Raw genomic sequence first — 15,633 nt, 5'->3', positions numbered from 1 at the left:
TGTCTACGTCATAACACTGCCACTACTAGGCAGCAATGTTGCGGGAGCGTTCTGCGTCAGCTGGGAGCTCACATTGGATCCAGTGCTGTGACATGTGGCTGCGACCGTGGCGGCGCAATTTCAGTTAGTTACGCAAGGTGACATACGTGGGAGTGCTGCTGTCCTTCAGGCGGAGAAGGCTCTTCAGCATCTTCCCCTCAGCTAGTCCCATGAGCCTCAGCATCTGGAGAACCAGCAGCGTGGCCACCAGCTTCAAAATGTCCGCACGAGCTCTCGCGCCTGCAAGGAAGGAGCAGAAAAACACTGGATCCTCTTTCCACAGTTGGAAAATCGAGGAAGTAAAAGTCGTCCCAAGTATTTTGCTGTGATCGCCTGGATTTGCTCATCAGCACAATTCTTCAGCCAGAAGGGAGAGTTAATTACTAAAATCAACTGGCTGAGTTCATGAGTGGACAAAACGCATGGCAGGACTTTTACTTCCTGACCCCTGGACTTTCCACCTCTGCTGATCACCTGCAGCCACTTGCACCACCTAACGGCATGGCAGTTTTTATGCGCTAGATAGTAGGAAGCTAAGTGTGCCCTATATATTCACAGACAGCACTCCTTTTTCTATATAAATGCATTCACATACACATTCAGCTGAGGAACTATTGATTTTCTTACCTCCTCTTCACCTATATGTTACATTACATTACATTACATTACATTATTGGCATTTGGCAAACGCTCATCCAGAGCGACATACAGTTGATTTGACTAAGTAGGAGACAATCCTCCCCTGGAGCAATGCAGGGTTAAGGGCCTTGCTCAAGGGCCCAACGGCTGTGCGGATCTTATTGTGGCTACACCGGGATTAGAACCATCAACCTTGCGTGTCCCAGTCATTTACCTTAACCACTACGCTACAGGCCGCCCATGTTAGCTCAGAGTGGCACAGTCTTTTTAAATATTAAATATCTTTGTATAGCATTGCTGTTTTGTGGTAAATGTAGTAAAGACGGTATCATCAGAAAATGAAAAAATATCAAATTACTCCAATTTTTAGCTACAAGTATTTCCTGTCTAGATGTGAGAACCTGGAAGTGAAGTCTAGGTTTCACTACATCTGTTGCAAAAATAGTGGAGCTCACATTGCATGTTCCACATTGAAAAAGCTTAAATTTGGCTGAACACTACTCATTGACTTGGTCCAGTAGAACCTCTATTACGCATTGCTCTTACCCAGAGAGGCGATTCCCTTTTCTTTCAGGAAGACATTGGCAAAGAAGGTTAAATCCAGACCAAGAAAGGAGCCCAGCTTCTCAGAGCATTCCCAGTAACCGTCCTAATCAACAACATTCAATACAACATTATTCACTCTCTGGACCTGTCCTAAAATACAGCTTACTCACTGAGTAGCGACCTGATTAACATTTCAGAAAATTGTTTCCTACGAAGGGGACAGTGTGTGGCCGCACCTGATGTTGCAGGTCAAACAGACTTGCCCATGACATCTGAAGTGGCCTGTCCACACTACAAGTTTCGTGGCTGAATGAACTGTAAGTCACACACATAGGATGCACACCATATAAGCCCATGAGCGCACATGGAGAAATAGTCCATATAAAATACACTCTTCCAAAAGTAATGAGAAAATATGAAAGGTTTAATTACCTGGGAAAAAATGTTGTGATTTCTTCTCTCATTTGGATAGCCTTAGGATCTATATTGGCAGGTGATGTAGAGAATAAGGACCCTTGACGGGGACGACCTGCTTTTCTGTCAAACTGCAATGGAGGCACCTGCCCAGGTGCATCCAAAATCACCAAGCCTTTAGAAAAAGATTCTGTTGCTGTATGAAAAGAAAACCCAGTAGCACCAAATAACTCATTTTGTATTTCCGGGCCACACATGGGCCCTAAATGCCTTGAAGAGCCTATTTGATTTGAGAGGCTGGAAAAGGTTGAGTCAGAGGGTGGAGCTTCGAGGTGAATGCTGTGGTATTTCTGTGGTATTTCATTGGCTAATGTGGCTGGGTGAGGAGGGGGAGGGGCAGGAAAAGAATGACTCATAGCAGACCTTTCACGGAGGAGAGGGCTGCGAGAGAAACATGAAGAAGGAGAATAAGGAGAAACAGGAGAAGAAGGAGAAGCAGCAGTGATGGCTAATTTTTTCTTTACCCGCCTGACTTGGAATTTAGGAGATGGAAGAGGAGGAACAACAGCAGCAGCATAAGGTAGAGGAGCAGAAGGAGCAAGAGGAGAATAGCTGATCACAGGAAGCTTCTCCATGAGAGAGCAGGGAGGTGAACCATCAGGGATGTCCTGCATATCGTGCTGACACAACAGTAGTTTCACAGGATTATAAGCAGCAGATGAAAGAGACAAAGCAGCAGGAGGAGGAGCAGCAGGAGGAGCAGCAGCAGCAGGAGGAGCAAAAGGAGAAACAGCATAATGTAGAGTAGGACAAGGAGCAGGAGCATAATGTGGAGGAGGATGAGGAACAGCGGAAAGTGGAAGAGGAGGAGCAAAAGAAGAAGTTCTGGGTCGTTTTTCCAAAATGGGTACTGAGTCACATTCAACTTCTCCCTGTAATTCAGGTGGTTGCAGGTGTGAGCGTCTGGCTAGTGGCGAATGGCCAGCTGAGTGATGTGAGACGCCACTGTCAAGAGCGACCTCCCTGGCCCAGGAACATACTTCTGCGTCCTGTGGCCAGAAAGAGAGAGATGCCATTTTATTCAATTAGATTAATTGTCACTGCCTTCTAAGACAATCAATGCCTTCTAAATTTCCTCTGCATTTGGCCCATTCAGCCCATCGAGGCCCATCACCCAATAATCGTATACTGTGTATACCTTCGATAAAGATGAGCAAAAAGTTACATAGATTTTTCTGCATGATTCTGAAAATGCCTAGAAATGGTTAAATGCCCACTAAACTACAGGATTGCAATTGACATCAACTTTTTTTTACGCAGTTTTACGATTGAGTTCTGAAACAGTACTGAAAACAGCCAATATTTCATATACCAAGCATACAATATAACCTTAGGGCAGCACAGTAGATTAACACGGTCACCTCACTGCAAGAAGGCCCCGGGTTTGGATCCCGGCCTGGGCCTTTCTGTGTGGAGTTTGCACGTTTTCTCCGTGTCCGCGTGGGTTTCCTCCCACAGTCCAATGACACGCAGGTTAGGTTAATCGGAGAGTCTAAATTTCCCCTAGGTGTGAGTGTGTGAGTGAATGGTGTGTGTGCCCTGCGATGGATTGGCGGTCTGTCCAGGGTGTTTTCCTGCCTCTCGCCCAATGCACCCCCAGTGTCCCTGATCAGGAATAAGCAGGTTAGATAATGCATGGATGGAATATAACCTATTACCTATGTTGTTTAGTTTATACAACCTTACTTTGATTACCTTTATCATGGGCACCAATCATTTTGGAGGGCGTGAGTGTGTGTGAGTTTGTGTATTCTCTGGGCAGGTGTACATTACCATTAAACCACACATAACCCCAGCCATGTCATATGATGTCTCATCTTCTTCATCCTCTGTTGTGTCTCCCGTATCCCGGTCGCTCTCCGAGCCAGTGTCTGTGTCAATACCCTTGATAAAGATGAGCAAAAAGTCCCAAATGCATCACATGGTTTTTAACGCATGATTGTGAAAATGCCTAGAAATGGTTGAATGCCCACAAAACTACGGGATTGCAATCGACATCTCCAGATCTTGAAAGTTTCTGTTGGAGAAATCATCAACGATTTTCCCCCTGTTGTTCACCTATCTCATCAAATATTATAAGGACAACTTAGCAGTTTTACGATTGAGTTCTGAAACAGTACTGAAAACAGCCAATATTTCATATACCAAGTTTTCTCTGAGTAATTATATATTTTTTGAGGATACAATATAACCTTAGGGTGGCACAGTAGATTAACACGGTCACCTCACTGCAAGAAGGCCCCGGGTTTGGATCCCGGCCTGGGCCTTTCTGTGTGGAGTTTGCATGTTTTCTCCATGTCCCTGTGGGTTTCCTCCCACAGTCCAATGACACGCAGGTTAGGTTAATCGGAGAGTCTAAATTTCCCCTAGGTGTGAGTGTGTGAGTGAATGGTGTGTGTGCCCTGCGATGGATTGGCGGTCTGTCCAGGGTGTTTTCCTGCCTCTCGCCCAATGCACCCCCAGTGTCCCTGATCAGGAATAAGCAGGTTAGATAATGCATGGATGGAATATAACCTATTACCTATGTTGTTTAGTTTATACAACCTTACTTTGATTACCTTTATCGTGGGCACCAATAATTTTGGAGGGCGCGAGTGTGTGTGAGTTTGTGTATTCTCTGGGCAGGTGTGCATTACCATTAAACCACACATAACCCCAGCCATGTCATATGATGTCTCATCTTCTTCATCCTTTGTTGTGTCTCCCGTATCCCGGTCACTCTCCGAGCCAGTGTCTGTGTCAATACCCTTGATAAAGATGAGCAAAAAGTCCCATATGCATCACATGGTTTTTACCGCATTATTGTGAAAATGCCTAGAAATGGTTAAATGGCGACAAAACTACAAGATTGCAATCGACATCTCCATCTCCAGACAGTTCACATGTATGGATCTTGAAAGTTTCTGTTGGAGAAATCGTCAACGATTGTCTCCCTGTTGTTCACCTATCTCATGAAACATTATGAAGGCAACTTAGCACTTTATGATTGAGTTCTGAAAAATAAGCCTTTATCATGGGCACTAATATTTTGGAGGGTGTGAGTGTGCGTAAATTTGTGTATTCTCAGGGTAAGTGTGCATTACCTTTAAGCCTCTGATAACCACCATGCGACGCATTGGCGTATATTCTTCCTCCTCCATTGCTTCTCCTGTGTCCTGCTCTCCCTCCCAGCCCATGTAGGACAGAACGTCCACATCCTCCTCTGCGAGCAACTTGGGAATGTCTGTGAAACCAGCTTCTGGACTCCCTGAGTCCTGTGGTCAAAAAGAGAGAGATGCCATTTGATTCAGTTAGATTCATTGTCATTGCCTTCTAAGACAATCAATGCTTTCTAAACGTCCTCTGCATTTGGCCAATCCTAGTTACTTAGGAGCCGTGGGCAGCCACAGTGCAGTTCCCGGGCACCAACTCCACTGCCTCAGTCAAGGCAAGCCAGGAGTACTGGAGGTGAACCCAGGACCTTCATGCTGTGAGGCAATGGTGCTACCCACTATATTTTGATTGCATCATCTTAATCTCTCCAGAAGAATTTCCAAACTTTCCAAGCCCAAGAGCCAACTAAGAAACAACTACCAGTCAAAAATATTGTGTTATGTTCATATGTAATCCAAATATACTGATTACCTCTGAACACATCACAACCAATGTCCCATCTTTGATTTGTAAAAGCAGTGAATTTCATTTCATTTTGCTGGCTGGCCATGCAGCTGACTGAATCACCCAGAGAGAGAACCCTACAGTCTAAGTAAAACGTACGACAGAGCGCAATTAAGCATTGCGCACAGCACATCGTAGCTGTGGTAACAGTGATAATGTGGTTTTTATAGTTCCTACTATGCGAACTCATGAGACTGGGTTTATTCACCCGAGTCCAGTACAGTAAAGATAAAAAGACTTGCATGAATGTTTTGCTGTGGATGATTAAATCTAATTTAGTCTCATGAGTTAAGAGGCTACCTATGCCATCTATGTTGATAAGCTTGTGTCAGCAACACAATAAAAGCATATTATGAATATGTATTTATTATTCATTTGCTATGCATACGTTACGCATTTCTTAAGCATATGTTTTTCTTATGCAGTTGTTATGCATATTAATTTATTAATTTGCTATAGCTCCCACACCTACCCTCTCCTCTATGGCCACGAAGCTGGTGTACTGGGTCACGATAGAGTACTCCTTGCTCAGCTTGATGACAAAAGACTTCAGCTCCTCCTTCTTTCCCTGGGAACATGAAGCAGCCGCAGAATGAGCACAGGCCCAGAGAACCTGGCCGGTCTGGCAGATTTACAGATTTACCATCATGCACCCTGCTCCTACCAAATGGCTGAAGCTAAGCGGGTGTGGGCTTGGTTAGTACTTGGATGGGAGACCTCTTGTGAAAACTAAGTTGCTGCTGTTAGTGATGTCAGTGGGCCAATACGGGGCGATCTTCCCAATAGTCAAATTACCCGCAATGCCCCAGTGCAGTGATGGGGACACTGTGCTATAGGAGATGCCGTCTTTCAGATGAGATGTTAAACCAAGGTCCTGACACTGGTCATTAAAGATCCCATGACACTCTTTGCAAAGAGTGGGTGTCCTCGCTAAATTCCCAACCCAGCGGACCTAAAACGCACGGACCCCTGGCACCCACCTCATGCTCCGCCTCGTCCGCATGCAGGCTGCCGTCCTCGTAGTCTCTGATGACCGCTCTAGCAGTCAACTTGTGCAGGAGCTGGAGAATAGAGGGTAGGATACACACATATGTATGCAGCAGCACTGGCCTCCATATTGGACACAGCCACAGCAAGGCTGCCCTGGGTAAACCGTGGCCTCATTCCAGTCACTTATTTTATCCCTCCTTGTTTCTGCCTTCCTGGCCTGAGCTGGAAAATGATTGAGCCAGCTTTACAGATATTCCGTTGAATGTTCCTCGAAGGTGCTAGGAGGCTCCCAAAGAAACACGACACGAGTGTATCCTTTGCAGAAGTATTTTTTTGGACTGTGACGTATAAATTATTTACCTGTGGATCCGCCTCGCCCTATCTTCCACGTCTGCGACTGACGTGGCTTCAAACTGATGGTTAGTAGAGCAAGGACATTCCATTTGACCTAATTCACAATTTCTAGATTCCTCCATCCTCGCTTCCTTTCCTTGCCCTCTTCAACACATGGAGCTAGGAACAAGGAAACGTGGCATGGGAAGGAAATGAGGAGAATTGGAAAAAAGTCCCTTGTTGTGTCTTCGACAGGCTTGTTTAACGCCATCTGATTAGTTTCAGGTTTCAGATGTCCTTATGAGCTGGTGGAGGCTCTATGAAAGAGCCTGTCCTCCACACCACTCTGACTCTCTCTCTACCAGGAGAGCAGTGTCTGGCCAACAACCATGGTTTTCCCTTTACATTTTTCATACTTCACACTTTTCATACTCCATACCTACAAACTCATTGGTAACCAATCCCATTCCTTGCTTGACCTCTTCATGTTCATGGCCTTTTTTAGCAGGGACCGTAACAACCTGAAGCGATCAGAGGCAGCCACGGGTGGGATGAGCCTTTCCCATGTCTTACCATGCCCTTGGTCTTCTGCAGCTCAGAGGTGGACACCACCGACTCCAGCTCCTGCTCACTCAGCTTGCCCTGCAGCGTGGCCTTGGTGGAGGGAACAGAAGCTTGTTGCTGGGTTACCCTTCCTCGCGTTTGCATGCATTTATTTGGCGGACGATTTAATCATCCTGAAAATCTTTCCCACCTAAAACTGTCAGACTAACAGTAAAGACAGGATGAATGGCAATAGACTGTACCACAATCAAAACAAAAGCATCTAAAGATAATTTTGGCATTTGGCAAAAGTGGCATAATGAAAAAGTTTTTCATTCCAACCAACTGCAACACCAGCCGATTTCACTAATTGACACACCTCCAACCAGGGAGGAGGGAATTCATTTGTGAAAGGTTGGAATGGGTGCCACCCCTGTGGAGGGTCTCGGTGAGAGGGACAGAGGTCAGAGGAACAGAGGTGTCCTGGAGGTGGGGGGTGGTTACCTGGGTGCAGTGGGGCACAAAGCCATAGACGAGGGTGGGGCAATCACTGAAGAGCGCGCTCAGTTGGGCGGGGGCCTGAAGGGGTGGGGGTGCACCGGGGGGGTTAAACTGCTGCCACTTCACGGACACCGAGCTGCAGCCGGGGCCAGCCATGCGCTTGGTTTGTGACGAGACCTGCCGAAAAATAGGCACCGCTTGACTGCCACCAGCACGTTTATTGTTTATCGGGTGAATTCCATGCATATTTCTGCTTTCCATGCAGTTATCGAAAAGGGGGATGGCCTCTTGCACTGACATGATCATGCTGTTTTTGGTTTGTGACAAAGAACCAGACCAATTAAACCAGAGTGAAGCACATAGCTTTGAATCTGTCAGATATGACATCTGTCAGCCTAGAGACCACAGAATCTGTATTACTTAATCTGTGATCGGTAGGACGATCTTGATATACCACCTATTTCACCTAAGTCTAAATCCTACATGCAGGCCCAATTCTTCTTAGGCACCATAACGTGTGCTTAGGTTGGAGCTTATTGTTTACTCAATTCCAAGTGTTTGACAGCAGCAGTTTCACTGTCAGTATTTTTGTATGAAGAGTCTAACCTTTTCCACCCAGGTGTGTTTGGTCTTGGTGTCAAAGAATTTGTAGGCTCCGCCTCCTGCCTGGGCCAGGGCTCTTAGCATGTGCCGATTGGCAGTTGGGCTGAAAAATAAAAAGAACAAAATATGGATAGTGCCACAGACACTGGAGTAAAAGACTGAATCCAACTGAAATCCAAATTTTCCTCTTGGACACTAAAGAACTGTGTAGACTAGGTATTTTGGAATTCGTTTTTTCAAAATTCAGTCAAAACCCAGCGATGACCAGTTTGAAATACAAGCTACCAGCTGTAAAACCTAGTTGAGCTGTTTTTTTCAGAAGGAAAGTCAGTCTTCTAGAACCCCATAGCTATAGTACTATATAGTATATATATATATATATATATATATATATATATATATATATATATATATATATATATATATATCGTAAATCCTCAAATTGTGGCCGGGGTCTTTTATTTACTTAGGCTGCACAAAGCACAGGCCTTTATTTGGGGCAGGCTTGTATTCGAGGCAGGCCTTTATTTCTTATTAGGCTTCTGTTGTAGAATTTTATTCTTAGAAATAAAGTAAAAGGCTACACTTAAAGTGGGCCAACACTGTTCAACACTTCCTGTAACCGTTCAGAAATCAATTAGTGTAGGCTAATCAGGAAGTCATAGTGTCAGTCTTAACAGACTTAGTTTATTGCAAATATTCTCAAACACCGCAGCCCGAACTGGTCACGTGGGATCGCTGCCCTGTGGGCTCACCACATGCAGGGGTTGGCATCGGAGTCTTGCTGATCCTCGGCGTCGCAGACTGGTTCTGGGGACGTGCAACGTCACCTCTCTGGTGGGGAAGGAACCGGAGCTAGTGTGGGAGGCGGAGCGGTACCAACTAGATATAGTTGGGCTCACCTCCATGCACAGTACTGGTTCCGGAACCTCCTGGAGAGGGACTGAACTCTGTTCTTTTCTGGAGTTGCTCAAGGTGAGAGGCGCCGGGCGGGTGTGGGGATACTCACAAGCCACCGGCTGAGCGCCACTGAGTTCCACCCGGGGAACGAGAGGGTCGCCTCTCTGCGACTACGTGTCGCTGGGGGGAAAGCTCTGACTGTCATTTGTGCTTATGCACCAAATGGCAGTTCAGAGTATCCGGCCTTCTTGGAGTCACTGGGCGGCATCCTGGAAAGGGTGCCACCCGGAGACTCCATAGTTCTGCTGGGCGACTTCAACGCTCACGTGGGCAATGACGGAGAAACCTGGAGGGGGGTGATTGGGAGGACTGGCCTGCCTGATCTGAACCCGAGTGGTGTCTTGTTATTGGACTTCTGTGCTGGTCATGGATTGTTGATAACAAACACCATGTTCAAGCATAGGGTAGCTCACAAGTGTACTTGGTACTTGGACACTCGGGTGAAGAGAGGAGCAGAGCTGTCAACTGATCACCACCTGGTGGTGAGTTGGATCAAGTGGCCGGGGAGGCTGCTGGACAGACCCGGTAAACCCAAACGTGTAGTGAGGGTGAACTGGGAACGTCTGGCGGAGGCCCCTGTTCGTGAGGTCTTCAACTCCCACCTCCGGAGGAACTTCTCACGCATCCCGGGGGAAGCTGGGGACATGGAGTCCGAGTGGGCCATGTTCAAAGCCTCCATTGCAGAGGCGGCAAGTAGGAGCTGTGGCCAGAAGGTGCCTGTCGGGGCGGCAACCCAAGAACCCGCTGGTGGACACCAGCGGTGAGGAAGGCCATCAAACTGAAGAAGGAGGCCTTTCGGGCTTTGCTGGCCCGGGGGTCCCCTGAAGCAGCAGACAGGTACCGGGTGGCCAGAAGGGCTGCAGCTTTGGCAGTCGCTGAAGCAAAAACCCGGGTATGGGAGGAGTTCAGGGAGGCTATGGAGAAGGACTTTCGGTTGGCCTCGAGGAAGTTCTGGCAAACCATCCGACGACTCAGAAAGGGAAAGCAGGGCTTGTCTCAGGCTGTTTTCAGCAGGGGAGGTGAACTGCTGACCCAGACTGGGGATATTGTCGGGCGGTGGAAAGAGGACTTTGAGGAGCTCCTGAACCCAAACAACACATCCTCTGTGGAAGAGGCAGAGCCCGAAGACTCGGGGGAATCTGCACCTATATCCCTGGCGGAAGTTGCTGAGGTAGTCAAAAAGCTCCTCAGTGGTAAGTCGCCGGGTGTGGATAAGACTCGCCGGGGCCGTTGTTACGAGCCATCCGGTCCCTGTATAACCAAAGTGAGAGCTGTGTCCGCATTCTCGGCACAAAGTCAAGCACGTTTCCAGTGGGTGTTGGACTCTGCCAAGGTTGCCCCTTGTCACCGGTCCTGTTTGTGGTATTCATGGACAGGATCTCAAGGCGCAGCCGAGGTGAGGAGAGTGTCCGGTTTGGTGACCTCAGAATCGCATCTCTGCTTTTTACGGATGATGTGGTTCTGCTGGCTTCATCGGACCGTGACCTTCAGCACGCACTGGAGTGGTTTGCAGCCGAGTGTGAAGGGGCCGGGATGAGAGTCAGCACCTCCAAGTCCGAGGCCATGGTTCTCTGCCGTTAAACGGTGGATTGCTCCCTCCTGGTTGGGAACGAGTCTTTGCCCCAAGTGAAGGAGTTCAAGTATCTTGGCATTCACGAGTGAGGGTAGAAGGGAGCGTGAGATCGACAGGCAGATCGGTGCAGCATCAGCAGTAATGCGGGCGTTGCATCGGACTGTCATGGTGAAGAGGGAGCTGAGCCGGGAAGGCGAAGCTCTCGATTTAACGTCCCAACCCTCACCTATGGTCACGAGCTTTGGGTAGTGACCGAAAGAACGAGATCGCGTATATAAGCGGCTGAAATGAGCTTCCTCCGTAAGGTGGCCGTGCTCAGCCTTAGAGATAGGGTGAGGAGCTCGGAGATCCGGAGGGAGTAGAGCCGCTGCTCCTTCGCGTCGAAAGGAGCCAATTGAGGTGGTTTGGGCATCTGATCAGGATGCCTCCCGGGCACCTCCCTTTGGAGGTTTTCCGGGCTCGTCCAACTGGGCACAGACCCAGAGGTAGACCCAGAGCCCGCTGGAGAGATTATATATCTCTCCTGGCCTGGGAACGCCTCTGGATCCCCCAGGAGGAGCTGGAATGCATTGCTGGGGAGAGGGACGCCTGGAATACCCGGCTTTGCCTACTGCCACCGCAACCCGACTCCGGATAAGCGGGTGACAATGGATGGATGGATGGATGGACATGCGTTTCGTTTGGAGTAGCTTACCGGTAGGCTATCAAACGATTTTTGCTTTGGTTTGGGATTAAATTTACTTTTGGACTGTTTGATTCTATTGCTAAATGTTGGGACTGATGAGCACTGAAATCTGGGGGGTATTTGAAGGTTCACTGTTAAGTTTTATGTAGTTGAAAGAGTGTTGGGATTTCCACTCATCTGTTTATTGCGAGCCAAGGCAGCCGCTTTCATTCATTCATTGGACGTGCGCTGTGCTGTAAATACATGGAAACCTTACTGCATAGCCAAGTAGCCTAAATTGAGTTAATTTTTAATTTTGCCTGATTTACTTTTTATTAAATTCGTAGGCTGGAATGCCTCGCGGCAACAATTGTGTTTAAATGTATACTGCTTCAGCCTTTGGCAAGTTACTCAGAAGGGGGCGGCAAGCGACTGGTAGCTTGAGAGCAACGTGTTGGAGACCCATGGTGTAGGACAACGACTTTTCATTGGCAATAGTGTTAAACCAACCAACAATATAAAATATTAAGAAGAGCTCTTTTATTTCATTGAGTTAAATCGAAAAAATGTCTTCTAGTGCTCATGGACTGATAGCTCTACTGGTAGGCAATATTACCCTGGCTTGTATTTGGGGGCTGGCCTTTATTTGTCCGAATCGACCATGCCCCCGGCTATTGTTTTATCACTTTCAGAGCGTTTTTTTTTTCAGCTGTGTGAATGATAAAACAAATGAAAATCCAACCGAATTTACAAGGCATCACATGCAAAATAGCAGATGACAGCCAAGAGACTATTTACAGAATGTAATGGGGTGACATCATGCACCAGGAGGTAAGAGCAGTCGGAAGGTTACTGGTTCGATCCCACACCCTGGGCATATCAAAGTGTCACCTAACCCCCAATAGCTCCGGATTAACTGATTGGTACATTGCATGGCAGCCAATCACCATTGGTGTGCATATGTAAATGTGTGTGTGTGAATGGTGAATGAAAAGCATCAATTGTAAAGCACTTTGTATAAAAAGCACTTTATAAACGCAGGCCATTGACATTATGGTTTGGCAGTGTGGATGGTTATGGTTATGGTTATGGTTCAGCAGTGTGGATGGTTATGGTTATGGTTATGGTTCAGCAGTGTGGATGGTTATGGTTATGGTTCAGCAGTGTGGATGGTTATGCTTATGGTTCAGCAGAGTGGATTGTTATGGTTATGGTTCAGCAGAGTGGAATGTTATGGTTATGGTTATGGTTCAGCAGAGTGGATTGTTATGGTTATGGTTCAGCAGTGTGGATGTTTATAGTTATGGTTCAGCAGTGTGGATGGTTATGGTTATGGTTCAGCAGTGTGGATGGTTATGGTTATGGTTTGGCAGTGTGGATGGTTATGGTTATGGTTATGGTTCAGCAGTGTGGACGGTTATGGTTATGGTTCAGCAGTGTGGATGGTTATGGTTATGGTTCAGCAGTGTGGATGGTTATGGTTATGGTTCAGCAGAGTGGATTGTTATGGTTATGGTTATGGTTCAGCAGAGTGGAATGTTATGGTTATGGTTATGGTTCAGCAGTGTGGATGGTTATGGTTATGGTTCAGCAGAGTGGATTGTTATGGTTATGGTTCAGCAGTGTGGATGTTTATAGTTACGGTTCAGCAGTGTGGATGGTTATGGTTATGGTTCAGCAGTGTGGATGGTTATGGTTATAGTTATGGTTCAGCAGTGTGGATGGTTATGGTTATAGTTATGGTTCAGTGGTGTGGACGGGCCTTTGAAGCACGCACTATCACCAGCAGGCCCTTACCTGACACCGCAGGTGAAGACGCGGGTGTGACAGATGCCCTCCCGTACCAGCCGCAGGGTGAGGGCCTCGCACTGGACATGGCCGTCCGAAATCAGCAGCAGGTTCCTGACGCCTCGGGATGGGGGCAGCAGGCTCAGGCTGCGCAAGGCTCTCCACAGCTCAGTGCTGCCCCCAACTGGTGGGGAGGACTGAGAACAATGGGGAGCACGTTCACATATAACGGCGTACTGCACCACACAGAGGAGACGTCTTAGCATGCTCATTTACAGCAATGCCCTTTTGACCCTCGACCCCCCTCCCCCAGTTGCCTAACTTGCATGTCTTTGTATTGGAGAGGCGGAAGGAAAACCAGATTGCCCAGAGGAAGCCCACACTTTCACAGGGAGAACATGCAAACTCAAATCCACACAGAATGTGTTGATACTGCACCAACAGTTCCGGGGACTAAACTTGGGACCAAAATGTTGCAAGTTTGAAGACTTCAAGGGCAATGTCCTCTCAAGTAAACTACAGGAGAGCTGTGTAAGACTCACCGATGCGTACTTTGTGGCGACTGAGAGGATCTTGTAGCAGGCCTGGGAGGACGGGAACAGCTCCTTGTGGGCTGCAGAGAAGTAACATCACAAGGTTCAGAAGAGTAAAACCTTTCCTAGTGTCGAGTAAAGCCCAGTCTCCACCACACAGCTGAGATGAGCCGGTCTTATTGATGTGAACTGTCCAGTTTTACAATGTTGGCTGGCGTTTCTAAAACTGAGCATGTCACGTCTTAAGCCTAGAGTTTTAGAACAATTACTGATTGAACGTTACAGTTAACGTAACGTTTCGGGTTGTCATGGAAACAGTTGTTCATTTATTTACTCGTCACTTTGGTGTGGACTGCATAGTCCATACTTGCAGATTTCTTTCGAGATTTAAACATGGACCTTACAAGATTTCTCTAGCATTGTCTCGTCTCAGCTGTTTGGTGGAGACTGGGCTTTAGAAGGCAATGACGATTAATCAAATTGAATCAATAGCATCTCTCTCTTTCTGACCACAGGATTCAGGGAGTCCAAATGCTACTTTCGCAGACATTCTCAAGCTGTTCAGAGAGGAGGATGTGGACTTTCTGTCCTACAGTGGCTGGGAGGGAGAGCAGGATACAGGAGACGCAACAGAGGAGGAAGAAGATGACCTTTCATAGAGTAGAGAAACCTTTCATAGAATAATTGAGTGTCAGTGCACCTCCTTTCACTGACGGTGCGGCTCACTCCGATGTTCGTCACCAGGGATACTCAAATCCAAATCCGGCCCTGGTTTTCTTTTCTCCCTGGTAATTAACTGAACGATTCATGCTGCTGTCTTCACAGCAGACTCCCATGTAAAGGGAGGGTGGAAAACCAGCAGTTCTCAGCCCTTGAGGAACAGCAGCCTGTTGCATCAGTATAACGTGTATAAGAGTTCAAATGTTGGCTAGTGTGACCGTAAATGTAGAATTATGCCATAACTTAATTTAAACCAGTTGCACTAGCTGATTTAGTTATCACATAGAACTAAGATACAACTTCAAATGACTACTCCCTACTAGGTGTAAAGTAATTCCTAAATCAGCTGTTGACATAGCGCATCGATTTGAAAGATTGGGAAACTTGTTGGAGGGGAAATTCAGCCCGGTATCAGCTAACAGCACATTATCCGCGATATATGACCCCTTTAATTTGTATGATGAGATTGACGTGCACTCATGCTTTCGTTTTCGGCAAGTGGAGATACAGAAAATAACCAACCTTATCTCTTGAGTGCAGGAATAAATTACTCCGTAAATTATGAGAGTTAATAAAAGACACTTTATTTCATACCAAGTCAATTACATCCACAAAATGAATCACCAGCTAGAATACTTGTTTGACAACAGGCACAAGGCAGCAGTTGAGATAGAATGATTTAACCATCATACATATACTTGAAGTTAGAAGGGCACAAGACGCGAATAGCGATTCATTTTTTTAAAAGTGCATGATTGGTCTGAATATAGAAACGTCACTGTATGCGACAATGTTTTGGTCGACAATGTTGACCAATGATGTAGTGAAAGTATGTGCAACCAAACTAAAAGTTTAGTTTTAAACTAACTAATTACAGCATAACATTTAGTGTGGACCCTACACCCTAACTTGCGATCAAACTTACATCATACTGGTGCAACAGGCTACTGGGCTCTTGGCATTGTAATGTGTAAAGCTACTAATAATATCAACCAAGGTTGATGGACCTGGAGCTGGAAGGCCACAGTTCAACAGATTCCCCACTTATTTTACTCCAGATGTGTCCTGTG

The 15,633-nt window shown here is 46.8% G+C and overlaps 1 protein-coding gene across 1 annotated transcript in view; it reads right to left on the bottom strand.

The window, feature by feature from the left end:
• parp4 (poly (ADP-ribose) polymerase family, member 4) overlaps nt 1–15,633 on the bottom strand; it is a 39,457-nt gene that overhangs the window by 2,846 nt on the left and 20,978 nt on the right. Inside the window, exons 23-36 of the mRNA XM_061226001.1 lie at nt 13,853–13,923; nt 13,320–13,507; nt 8,329–8,428; nt 7,726–7,899; nt 7,252–7,332; nt 6,336–6,416; nt 5,828–5,923; nt 4,782–4,952; nt 4,335–4,445; nt 3,472–3,582; nt 1,657–2,687; nt 1,461–1,539; nt 1,225–1,327; nt 147–279 (exon numbers count right to left, since the gene is read on the bottom strand). Coding sequence (XP_061081985.1) covers nt 147–279; nt 1,225–1,327; nt 1,461–1,539; nt 1,657–2,687; nt 3,472–3,582; nt 4,335–4,445; nt 4,782–4,952; nt 5,828–5,923; nt 6,336–6,416; nt 7,252–7,332; nt 7,726–7,899; nt 8,329–8,428; nt 13,320–13,507; nt 13,853–13,923 — 2,530 coding nt within the window. The remainder of the gene's footprint in view (nt 1–146; nt 280–1,224; nt 1,328–1,460; nt 1,540–1,656; nt 2,688–3,471; nt 3,583–4,334; nt 4,446–4,781; nt 4,953–5,827; nt 5,924–6,335; nt 6,417–7,251; nt 7,333–7,725; nt 7,900–8,328; nt 8,429–13,319; nt 13,508–13,852; nt 13,924–15,633) is intronic.

The sequence above is a fragment of the Conger conger genome, chromosome 17 (assembly GCF_963514075.1).
Source record: "Conger conger chromosome 17, fConCon1.1, whole genome shotgun sequence".
Taxonomy (NCBI): Eukaryota; Metazoa; Chordata; class Actinopteri; order Anguilliformes; family Congridae; genus Conger; species Conger conger.
The sequence above is the reverse complement of the archived record's forward strand: the minus strand, read 5'-3'. Positions and strand labels throughout refer to the sequence as shown.